Raw genomic sequence first — 12,912 nt, forward strand, 5'->3', positions numbered from 1 at the left:
AGGCTCTAAAGACTTATTCATAATGAGACAAACAAGACCTCTAACATTTCACCTGTCCCCTTTCTAAGCATATTTCTGTGCATAAACAGGAAGCAAAGGACTAAAGCCATAATCCACCAGAACTGGGCTGTGAGATGGAATTTGAGGCCTAGGCCAGTTAGCGCAGGAGATGCCTTCTGGACTGGGAGGCCCACCAGCAGGAGGAGCTGCATCTCGGCCCTGGAGCAGCCTAATGAACACCACTGCCTCCTCAGGACCTGTTTTGTGCCTACTGTGTGTTTGGGGACCGAAGATTCTGAAAATATCTTGGGTAGTCTATGAGGGGGTGAAAATTTTCAAACAGTAGGAAAAGTTATAAACAAGATGTTGCTTCCAGTTTCAAAACACAAGTTAGACTCTGTATGCGTCCTCTTCCTCAGATGCTTCCTTAGTAACTTGAGACACACAAATATACCTCAGTCTTTCTTCTGCATGAAGTTCCCCCAGGAAACAATGTTTTAAGCCTGACGTAACTTCAGTGACATTTCTTTTAAAGACAGCCAGTAAAATTTACAATGTTTAAATCAATATAATTGATATTTAGTAAGTATCCAAGGGTTCTCAGTGTAATTCTGGCCATTCTCTCTTTGATGATCTCCTGGGAAAGGGAACTGAGAAGAAATGGATGGATTTCATGATTTAAAAAGACAAAACAAAACAAATCAAAGTGCTCCTTTCCAACGCAAACACTGCCCAAGCTGGATGAGCACAGGTATGAAATTTGAGCTTGCCCAGCTATCAGAGTGCTTCCGGGGACTTCCCTGGCAGTCCAGTGGTTAAGACTCTGCGCTTCCACTGCAGAGGGTGAGGGTTCCCTCCCTGGTCGGGAAACTAATATCCCCCATGCCGCGCAGTGCAGCCAAAATAAACAAACAAAATACCACATCAGGGCTTCCCTGGTGGCACAGTGGTTGAGAGTCCGCCTGCCGATGCAGGGGACACGGGTTCGTGCCCCGGTCCGGGAAGATCCCACATGCCGCAGAGCGGCTGGACCCGTGAGCCATGGCCGCTGAGCCTGCGCGTCCGGAGCCTGTGCTCCGCAACGGGAGGGGCCGCAGCAGTGAGAGGCCCGTGTACCGAAAAAAAAAAAAATTACCACATCAGGGCTTCCCTGGTAGCACGGTGGTTGAGAGTCTGCCTGCCGATGCAGGGGACGCGGGTTCGTGCCCCGGTCTGGGAAGATCCCACATGCCACGGAGCGGCTGGGCCTGTGAGCCATGGCCACTGAGCCTGCGCATCCGGAGCCTGTGCTCCGCAATGGGAGAGGCCACAACAGTGAGAGGTCCACGGTACCGCAAAAAAAAAAAAAAAGAACAAGCACTCCAAGCACTTATTTCATGTCATACCTTATCTCAGAACTAGTGTTTTACATAAATGCAGCATAACCAAAACTTAAAATTTGATGAGAGAAAATGGGAAATAAGGATGGGAAAATTAAGATGGAATCAGGAGGGCTTCCCTGGTGGCGCTGTGGTTAAGAATCCGCCTGCCAATGCAGGGGACACGGGTTCGAGCCCTGGTCCAGGAAGATCCCACATGCCACAGAACTAAGCCCTTGCGCCACAACTACTGAGCCTGCGCTCTAGAGCCCGTGAGCCACAACTACTGAAGTCCTTGCACCTTGCACTTGCGCTCTAGAACCTGTGCTCCGCAACAAGAGAAGCCACTGCAATGAGAAGCCCACGCACCGCAACGAAGAGTAGGCCCCGCTCGCTGCAACTAGTAAAAGCCCGCACGCAGCAACAAAGACCCAACGCAGCCAAAAATAATAAATAAATTCAATAAATAAATTTATTTTTTAAAAAAGATGGAATCAGGAGTGAGATTAGCATGTAAAATTCATTCCTTGAAATCCTATACAGAGGAAAATATTATCAGTTATGTAATTCAGCACCTTACCTCATAGCAGTTAAAAAAACAAAACAAAACAGAAAACTCAGAAAATTACCTCCAGCTTTGAGCAATGTGACTTCCTGTTGAATTCTCCAAGTTTAAACTACACAAAAGATAATTGAAAAAGACACTTTGCAGTTATTGGCTTTAAACCAGTTAAAAATTGAGAGCTAACTGCGAGACTTGTGCCCTTGAGAAGTTCTGTAGCTAAAAGGGCCAGATTTCCATTAAAGTCATTTCTAGTTTGTGATACAAAACCATCTGTATTACAGACAGGAGAATATTCAGTTTTCTAGTCTCTTATAGCTACAGGTTAAAAAGGGCCATTCCAAGCAGATTTCTACCCACCTATGACCCCAAATCTGTATAACCCTTTCAGCCTCTCCAAGGATCCATCCTCAAGCCTCATTTCGTGTCTTGGGGGTACAGTTCTAATTCTCTCATGCTACCTACCTCAGGCCCCTGAGGTTTGGAAAAGCCATGCTGCTATTCCCCTCACAGATCTGCTTTCATGAGAATTTGGAACTCCTGAGCCTCCATTTGCTCAAAAACAGCAAAGGAAAGAACTGGGCCTCTGCTGAGCCCTCCATAGGTCTGTAGGAGGTGACGATAAGCGTTCTCAGATGACTTCTGAGACATTCAAACTCCCGAATGCTTTCTAGCAAAGCTCACTCTCCTAGGGTAGAAGTCTTCTTACACAGATGCGAAAAGCACTAACCATAAAGAGATCGATAAATCAGACTTCATGAAAATGAAGAACTTTTGTTACCCAAAATACCACTAAGACAGCAAAAGGTAAGCCATATTGGAAAACTCTATTTGCAATATATATTTCTGATAAAGAGTCTTGTTTCCAATATAAAGAATGCATACAAATCAGTAAAAGAAAAAAAAAGGCAGAATACCTAATTTAAAAAAAAAAAGATTTAAAAAGCATATCCAAGTGGTCAATATACACATGAAAAGGTACTCAACATCATTAGTCAGTAGAGAAATACAAATGAAGACCTTAGCAAGATATTGTTACGCACACACTAAAATGGATAAAACGGAAAAGGGTGTGGAATAATTGGAAATCTCATAATTGCCGGTGGGAGTATAAATTAATACAATCACTTTAGAAAAAATATCTAATGCCGATGACCATATGCATATTCTGTGACCCAGCAAGTCTGCTTCAGGGCAGAAACACATACATAACAGCATTCTGTGTAATAGCCCCAAACTGGAAAAACCCAAATGTCCACCAACACTAGCATGGATAAATAAGCCAGAGGGCATAATACAATGCAATATTATACCACAATGGGAAAAAAAACAAAAACAAAAACACTACTGTAATAATGAGCTTAGGCCTTAAAGACATAATGTTGAGCGAGACACAGAAGAATGAACACATACAGTAGGATTCCACTTACACAAAGTCGAAATGCAGACAAAACCAAACTGTGGTGATAGAAGATAGCATGACTAGGTCGGGGGATCCAGTGAAGTTCCCAGAGTGTCATTAATGTTCTATTTCTTGATCTGGGGGTTACTACATGGGTGGTTTCATTTTTTAAAAAATTCATCAAGTTGTTTACCTGTGACTTGTGTACTTTTCTACATGAGTGCTATACTTAGCAAAAGTGCTTACTTAAATAAGAGGGCTGGACGAAGCAAGCCTCCACGTCTGAGATCTCACCCACTGTCAACACTTTAAAATGAAGGCAGAAGGGGGAATTTTACACTGACATTCCTGGAGGCTGCACGAGAATCTGTTTTTCAAAGGCTGCTCTTGCACCACAATGGAGACGGGGATGGTTACCTGGAAGCACCACTACTGGCTTTTATTTTCTAAATAATTTTTCAGAAACTGCAACAGGCATGGAAGAGAATAGAACCAGAAAAGCTCATCGAGAAACAAAACATCAGAGAGTTAAAGAGACCTTGGGAGGTCATGGGATCCAGATTTCTCTCTCCTTGGAGGAACACATTTAGTTTCCCAGATGATGAGAATAGATATTCTACAATAGCACTAAGACTGTGGGTGATATCTGATCTGATTAATTTTAACTTGATATACCAGGTTATAACTGGTATAGAGTCATAGCCATAAGAGTCCTTTATGGCTAAGTTTGCCAATGATGTATCCTAAGAGGTTAGTCATGTTACTTCCGGTTATTTTTTAAGAAACCTCTTTAATCTGGTGGCTCTTACTTGGTAAGAGATATAGTAGAATTAACTATTGGTAACATTCCAACTTGCACAAGTAGCAATATGTGGTTTCCTGGTATTGAATTCCCGAGTGCAGTGTCCACATAAAGTGGTTCTCATTTGGAAACCAGCATCACATTTACATAACTCATAACGCATTTCATTACATCTGCTCATTTAAGTATTTATTTATCCTCTTTTACAACGATGATTTTAAAAGGTCTTTCATTTTGACAATAATCTGTAGATTCCCTTACCATCCTCTTTGCTAAGCTAATGAATATTCACACTATAATCATCAATTACCCACAACCATGCTCACTGAAACCTCAGTTATCGATGGTTGGTCATATCCCTGGAGAACGATCTGCCAGTATCCTAGTGGGTAAGTCCTTCGTGGAAAAACAAACCTAGTTTTCTAATGTGAGCAACAACAGCCACACTACTGAGTCCTTCAAGTATGAAAAGTAATTAGTGGATACATGACATAGAACCCTGACTACTCATGAACATGGTCCATTCAGGTTATAAATGGAAGGATGGTCAATTTTATGTGCCCATTTGGGTAGGCCATGGTACCCAGTTTTTGGTCAAACAACAATCTAGATGTTTCTGTGAAGGTATTTTTTAGATATGATTAACATTTAAATCAGTAGGCTCTGAGTAAAGCAGATTGTCCTCCGTGTGGGTGGGCCTCATCCAATCAATTAAAGACCTTAAGAGAAAAGGCTGCAGTCGCCAGAGGAAGAAGGCCTTCTGCTTCCAGACTGCCTGTGGACTCAAGATACAACAGCAACTCTTGCCTGGCCTCCAGTCTGCCCACGTTCCCTGTAGATTTCAGACATACTTGCCCCCATATCGCATAAGCCAGCTCCTTAAAATCCATCACTCTCCCTCCCTTCCCCCACACCCCCTGTATAGATACACACACGCGCGCGCGCACACACACACACACACACACGCGCACACACACACACACACCCCTTACTGATCCTGTTTCTGTGGAGATCCCTAATACAAATGGCTTAACATACAGTTGTTTCCAGAGTGAAAGGAACTCTGGAATAGCTTTGTCCCACGTCTACTGTATATTGTATCAGAAAAGTAAACTGCATGCTTGTGTGACCATCAAGGTCAATGCTCCTCCTGGGCACTGCTCCCTGCCAAAGTGAACTACATGGGGCATAAGGAATGTGTCATGAGAAATCTAATATCCACGGAACTCTGCTCAACATTACGTAACAACCTAAATGGGAAAAGAATTTGAAAAAGAATGGATCTACGTGTATGTACAACTAAATCACTCTGCTGTACACCTGAAACTAACACAACATTGTTAATCAACTACACTCCAATATAAAATAAAAAATTTTTTTAAGTCTAATACCCATAATTAACATACCTCTCACCAAATATCATTATGATCGTGACCCCAGGAGAAATCCGACAAACTGAATAATAATCATGTGACCGAATTTGAACTTTCTCTTTAAATTATTTGACCTAAAGGTTCCCCAAAGGTCTCTCTTTCAGAAACAACTTCCCAAAGTGATCCTCTGATTCATTCTCTCTAGGTCAGCTTTCTATCTCAACTATTACAAGGTTGGAGTTTCTTCAAGAGAACTTGTAATTATTCAGTCAGATACCTGCTTCAAGACAGAGAGTGGGCTAAAGTTCAAGCAGTGTTTTTGTACCAAAAAACAGCTTCTCCACTCAGTTTGATTTCAAGAGGATAAGTGTTCGCTGGAAGTCTCAGGAACTGAATGGGAGGTGAGAAGATGAAGGAAAAGAGGACTGCAGGCCAAAGGAATCCAAAAACAGGGAGAGGGGGTAGATGACAGAGGAGTTTCCTGCAGCAGGCCCCCAAATGATTCTGGCTCTCGGGGTGTGAAGGCTGGAAAGTTCGTGTATTTATATGATAAGGAGCCAATGCACTATGCATAAGAAAAAAAGTCAGGTTTTATCACTGTTTTTAAACACTGGCATTTAAGAGAATTTAAGGGAAGCACAAAGCTCATTAGCATGACTTACCTCGAAGTGGTAGCTCCGCCAATCAACAACGGAATCTTTATAGATAATCTCTCCATTTCCTTAGCAACGAAAATCATTTCATCCAGGGAAGGAGTGATTAGTCCTGACAGGCCAATTATATCTATTATTTAAAAAAAGAGAAAAAAGGACAGTAAGAAGAAGGATGAGAGAAAAAGTATAAAGGCTCATTTTCAAAACTTTGTAATAAAGACCACAAGACAGAAGATAAGTTCCCAATTTCTAATTCTGAGGCTTCTTTTCTGACTGGGGTTTTCAATTTATTGTTTGCTTTCAGGAGTAAATATGATTTGCAACTTCACGTTGAATATGCTTGCCACAGTTTCGGGAAGCCACGCAATTGTTAGTTCATGATTTCCCAGACTCAACGTGTCACAGTGTCAGAAGAAACATAAAAGCAACTACACACAGAGGAAAAAAATCCAATAAAACTGTTCTCTATTTAAGAAGCCTGTCCCCATTCCCCTTCCTCATAGCTAGAGAGGAGTTTCATGGTTACCTGCTCACCCCTTCTACCTCCATTATAAACCGCAACAACAGCACCCCCAGGCAGAGCTAGCACTTGAATGTCTCAATGTCCCACCATCCCACATGGGCTGGGGCATGGCTATTCACTGATAGACAGACAATGGGAGGAAATGGTATTTACTGAAATGCCCAGGAGCACGGCTGCACAGTACCTGCTTTGTGGTCGAGAGCAGCTTTCAGTATCTTGTCACATGGAGTCATGACTCCTAAGTCAATAACTCTGGGGCACAGAAATGAGATGTGAGAAAAATTAATGAGAACCCATTGGGAAAAAGCTAGACGAACATTTTTATTTAGCCATTAAATACTGCTCTAACGTAAACTGGAATCACACTGAAAAGCTCACTAAATATCAACCACCAACTCATCGACGACTGCCATTAGGAACTGACCATGGGTCAGGGACTATGCTGAGCTTTTTTAAACACCTTTGCCGACTTAATCTACAGAGCATCTAATCCACCTATTTAAAGGAGACAATTCAATAATTTTTGGTAGAGGACACTATTATTTCCTAAGCTCTGGTAAAATATATGTAACACATCATTTGCCATTTTAACCTAAGTACAATTCAGCATCACTAATCAGTCAGTCGCAATGTTGTGCAACCATCACCAGCATTTATTTTCAAAACTCTTTCATCGCCCCAAAAGAAACTCTGTAATCCCTCAGCAACAATCCCTGATCGGCCCGTCCCAGCCCCTGGTAACCTCTACTCTACTTTCTGTCTCTATGAATTTGCCTAGTCTGGATATTTATACAAGTGGAATCATACATTATTTGTCCTTTTGTGTCTGGCTTATATCACTTAGCATAATGACTTCAGGGTTGCTCCACGTTGTAGCCTGTGTCAGAACTTCATTCCTTTTTAAGGCTGAATAATATTCCATTGTATGAATGTGCCACATGGTGTTTATTCATCCATCTGTCAATGGACACCTGGGTTGTTTCCACTATGCTAAGCCTTCTGCATAAACAATCTTGTTTAACCCTCACAGGAACTCTACATGGAAGCACTACCATGGGGCCCATTTTCTGTGGTTTGTTTTCATATTTTACTTCATGCATTTATCCAAATATATACACTGGATGGATTAATACAAATGGCATTATTGCGTTAAAGAATATAAATATTTTTACGATGCTTGATTCATATTTTAAACTCGATTTTGAGGCAGGTTTTACCAATTAATACTCTCTATTTTTAAAATTCTTGAAAAGATGATTTTTACATTTTAACGAGGAAGGGCCCAGAGAAGTGTGGGCCCAGAAGTTAAGCATCTTGTCCAGTCAAACAACTTATAAGTAGCAGAGCTGAGGTTTGAACCAGGATCTGACACCAAAATCCACCTTCTTAGCCATGTAGGCCAATAAAGATGCTGGGTAAGTTCACTCAATAAATATCACCTGAACAGTATACCCTACATGGAAGCCAACTAGGAGGATAAGCAAGAAGAGGTCAGTTCCTGCACATGAAAAGCTGACTAGAAGGAATGTGGTGACTTAAGTTGAGGGAGAGGGAGACTGAATCAGAGAGCAGGTAACCACAAGAGATGGAGTGAGACTCAAAGGAAGAGCTGACCCTGGGCGGGCACATGAGAAGGGGGACGCAACTGGGAAGAGGAAGCCTGGAGCCTGTTACGCTCAGAGGACAGAGTAACACCAAGGAACTGTAACTCAGGGAGGAGACAGCTTTCTGGAACTCGGAGAAAATGGGACTTCTGCCCTTGAAAATGTTCTATAAACTACTCTTCTAGATTTAGAGAGTACACGGAATGTCAGTCATTTTGACAATTTAATTTGATCATAAGTATTTGTTATAAAGATGTTTAAAAAATTACAGTACGCGTTTTCACTTGCTTCCTAATGTCAACAATTCTTAAAACTAAATAGGCAAAATAATTTTAAATTAAAAAAAAAAATCAATGCTTAAGAACTACTACCTGACATCATGTCAGCTGCTAACAGGTGGGTGTAGTTGGACACCAGGTGCAGGAAGGAGCCTTGCTTCTCACTCTATAGCTTCTCATACTGTTAGATTTTTTAGCTTGTTGCCATATTACTTAAATTAAAAAAAAATAGAGCAGCATATATGGAATCCTCAGTAAGTACACAATTTCAAATCAATGCTAACTCTATTCAGGTCTGTTAGCACTAAGCCGGTAGAGAACAAATGCTGTAAGTGTTGATGATGGGGCCTGCAGGTTATAACAGGGGCGAGGTGGAACCCTTTTTTTTTTTTAAGCACATTGCACTCAGTCTGGCAACAGATTTGTTAAACTGTGACTAAATACAGCCTATAAAACTAAGCAAAATAGCATATTGCTTTTCTATCAAGACAAAGAGGCATGTATTTCAAAGCTGACTGCTTTTAGCATTGCATATATTTTAAAAATTCAATTAAAAATCATCAGTATGATGGCAAGAATCATCTTGCTCTCAATTCTTTTTCTTGTTTTAGGCACTGTATCATTCAGGAACATTGTGTGATGCTTGCTTTTGTTTGAGGAAAAGTAAGGAGACCTGGTGGCTGGACAGAAATGGAGGAAGGAGAAAGCTGTAGGGAGTAAGGTCAGAGGGGGAGAAGAGGGCATCTTTCTTTCTTTTTTAAATTTTTATTATTTATTTATTATTTTTGGCCACGTTGGGTCTTCGTTGCTGCATGCGGGCTTTCTCTACGTGCGGCGAGCGGGGGCTACTCTTCATTGCAGTGTGTGGGCTTCACATTGCAGTGGCTTCTCTTGTTGCGGAGCACGGGCTCTAGGCGCACGGGCTTCAGTAGTTGTGGCAAGTGGGCTCAGTAGTTCTGGTTCGCGGGCTCTAGAGCACAGGCTCAGTAGTTGTGGCGCACAGGCTTAGTTGCTCCTCAGCATATGGGACCTTCCTGGACCAGGGCTCGAACCTGTGTCCCCTGCACTGGCAGACGGATTCTTAACCACTGCACCACCAGGGAAGCCCCGTAGAGGGCATCTTAATGGCAGCGATTAGTTCGAGTTTCAAAATATTGTTTCTTTAGCTATCCAAATGGAGCCCTTAGGTAGTCGTCTGGATAGGTAAGCCTGGAGTCCAGGTGACAGATCCATGCTGGGGATAAAACCTGGGACTTGACAGCATATTAGATGGTGTTAAAAAGTCCTCAGACCGTGTGTAAAAGATGTATAAAAATAAATTGCCAAAAGCAGGTGGAGGGTGGGGAGAAAGGGGGGAGGGAAGGTGGGGAGAGAGGAGGGGAAGGGGAGGGGAGATGAAAGGGGAGAGGAGCAAGAAAAAAAAGTCATGAGACTGAATGAGATGATCTAAGACTATCTGACCAGACCTACTTTAACCTGATCTGACCTTTATCAAGATCCCAGGTGGTCAGAAGGTACATTACAGTCCGAGAAGCACTAACCTAGGTAGTGAGGACAGACAGAGAAGAGGTCCCAGGGCTGAGCCTCGGAGCACTCCCCTGTTCAGGGGTCACACAGAGAAGGAGAAATCAGCAAGAGAGTGACAACTGGCAGTCAGGCAGGTAAGAAGAGGTCTGGAAACAGTGAGCCAGGGATCTGGGGTACAAGCTTAACTTCCAACGTATTAGGCTGCCTTAAGAGGTCTTGCTGGGAGACAGTCGAATATATCACTGTTTAGAGGAGCACTTCCCAACGTTATCCACGCATAGAAAGTAGTATTTATGGCACTGGGATACAGGAAGGAGGCTGCTCACCACCAGGGACAACCAATCTAGGCCTGGGGTTGTCCCCAGCCCCACCCCAGAAGAAGGGGATGAGTTTCTGAGCATGTGTGAGTTGAGAAATCAGTTTCTGAGCACATGTGAGTTCATTAGAATATGAATTCTAATTCATATTCTGAATTAGAATATGGTGTGACAAGTGCCACAGAGGCGGCATTTACAGTGTGCTGTGGGAGACCATCTAATCTCGGTAACAACTAGAAGCACCCCAGGAGGGTGACTCCAGCTGCATTTTGAAAAAATACGTAGGTATTAGCTGGATGAAGGAAAACAGAGGGCCACCCAGGCAGAAACTAGTACTATGAAGGTCCAGAATCACAAACAACTGGCCCTGGGGAACCCTGGCTGAAGGAAAGGATCTGAAGCCTGGGTCAATCCCATCCCTGCCTTCCGTGGCGGCCGCCATTCTTTGCACTATCTCTTCCCATTTTCTCTCCCCTTTACTACAACTCCCTGCGTCCCCCATATAGCTCTCCACCTCCCTTGGCTTTCCCTTGGTTTCCCTTCTGCACTCTGAGCTATACCCAGTGTCTGTAGGCCTCTTATACACATTCTTATATTTTGCCACATGAGAGATTAAAGAAAATAAAAATGATGTTATGGAAATTTTTGTATTTTATAATCATCTTTCTAAAGTGCTTATAACAGAGCTGTAAATGCAGGCATTTAATTTGGGTTTCTAATGCAGAAAAAAATGTAAGCTGCACTAAATGCCTTAGCAAAGGCATCCAATACTATTTAAGAATTCATACAATTTAGAAAATAAATATTGTAATATATAAAGCCCCTTTTACTCTCCAGAAGGAATTAAAATGGAATATAAAGCTAGCTTTGCATCTGCATCCACTTAGGGTACCTCATATTTGCTGTCATGTGAAATGAAGTTAAAGGTGGCAGCTTCTTCTGATCCTGCAATTCACAGGTACCACCACTAGATGGGAGTACCGTACCAGTCTGCAGCCCCAACTAAGGTTTCCAAGCTGTGGTTAAGAACAGATAAATGGATAAAGCAGGAGTGATAAATGCATACGATGGAACCATAAGAAGCCATAAGAAAGAAGGAAATCCTGCCATTATGACATGGATGGACTATGAGGGCATTATGCAAGTGAAATAAGTCAGAGAGAGACAAATACTGTAGGATATGCTTACACGGGGAATCTAAAAAAGCTGAACTCACAGAAACAGAGTAGGACAGGTGTTACCAGGGGCTGAGGGGTGGGGAAATGGGGAGATGCTGGTCAAGGGTACAAACTTCCAGTTGGAAGATGAATAAGTTCTAGGGATATAACACACAGCACCGTCAACGGAGTTAACAATACTGTATGATATACTTGAGAGTGTTAAGAAAGTAGATCTTAATGTGCTCACCACAAACAAGAAATGGTAATTATGTGATGTGATGGAGGTGCTAGCTAACACTGTGGTGGTGATCATACTGCAATATATAAGTGTATCAAATCAACGTTTTACACCTTAAACAATGTTATATGTCAATTATATCTCAATTAAGCTAGAAAATGACAGACAGACACAGACACACACACACACACACACACACACACACAGTTGAAAGCCTCCGAATAATTATAAAGAGAGCATGCTGAGGTGCTAGGAGAAGTCTCTAGTGTGCCCTTGACTTAGATACAGTCGTTTTCCTCACTCAGCTGAAAGCTCTAACATTATACAGTTTCAAAGTGTCTCCTTCTTAGCCATATATTGCATATTATTTACCCATACTAGACAATTATATTAAGAACCACTGGTTAAAATGAAAATATGCCTCATCATCTGTTTCATCAGATCCATATTTTTTAAAGTACTAGATGTATATCTAATTTTAACATTTCTGTTAATATATCCTACTTTTTCTTACCCAGTTAAACAGTGTACATTATCTGTTAAATGGGAAAAGTCCACGTGTCTCTTTATATAATTATTATTAAAGAGTATATCTAAAATCAACTTTCATGTAATCAAATATCTGATCAAAAATGTTTTTAAGTATTCTAAATTATTTCTTCAGAGGAATTTAACTAGCATATTAATATTATACATTACAGTTAAAGTTGTTTATAACTGGAATAAATACTGGAAGCTAAACTGACATAACACAGAATCCCAACTTTTGGATTCAGAAGCCCTGAGTACAGCCTGCCACTTCCTAGCTGTGTAAAATGAGAAATACAATAATTGAGGCAGGCAAAGCAGGATCAAAACCATAAAAAGAAAGAATGAACAAAAAGAAAGAAAGAAAGAGAGGGAGGGAGGGAGGGAGGAAGGAAGGAATCAGGAAAAGAATACCAAAAAACAAAGAAAAAGAAAAATCAGTTATAGAAAAGCACTATATAAATTGTGAAGCAGAAAACAAATGTTAGGTATTAATAAACTCTTGGTGGACACATCCCCAGATCCATTTAAATTCTCAAATCTGCAAATTCTATTGCATCATGCCCATAAAAAAATGTGTTTTCTGT

General features: G+C 41.5%; 1 protein-coding gene across 3 annotated transcripts in view; it reads right to left on the reverse strand.

Moving 5' to 3' along the window:
- The window catches only part of MTR (5-methyltetrahydrofolate-homocysteine methyltransferase), a 115,464-nt gene that overhangs the window by 21,349 nt on the left and 81,203 nt on the right, over nt 1-12,912 (reverse strand). For 2 of the 3 annotated variants that reach the window (XM_065894925.1, XM_065894926.1), the window contains 2 exons: nt 6,858-6,925; nt 6,160-6,280 (listed from right to left, as the gene is read on the reverse strand). The exons of the other annotated variant lie outside the window; for it this stretch is intronic. In XM_065894925.1, the coding sequence (XP_065750997.1) occupies nt 6,160-6,280; nt 6,858-6,925 (189 nt within the window). The remainder of the gene's footprint in view (nt 1-6,159; nt 6,281-6,857; nt 6,926-12,912) is intronic. 3 annotated transcript variants of the gene reach the window in all.

Source organism: Phocoena phocoena, chromosome 16 (assembly GCF_963924675.1).
Source record: "Phocoena phocoena chromosome 16, mPhoPho1.1, whole genome shotgun sequence".
Lineage (NCBI taxonomy): Eukaryota > Metazoa > Chordata > Mammalia > Artiodactyla > Phocoenidae > Phocoena > Phocoena phocoena.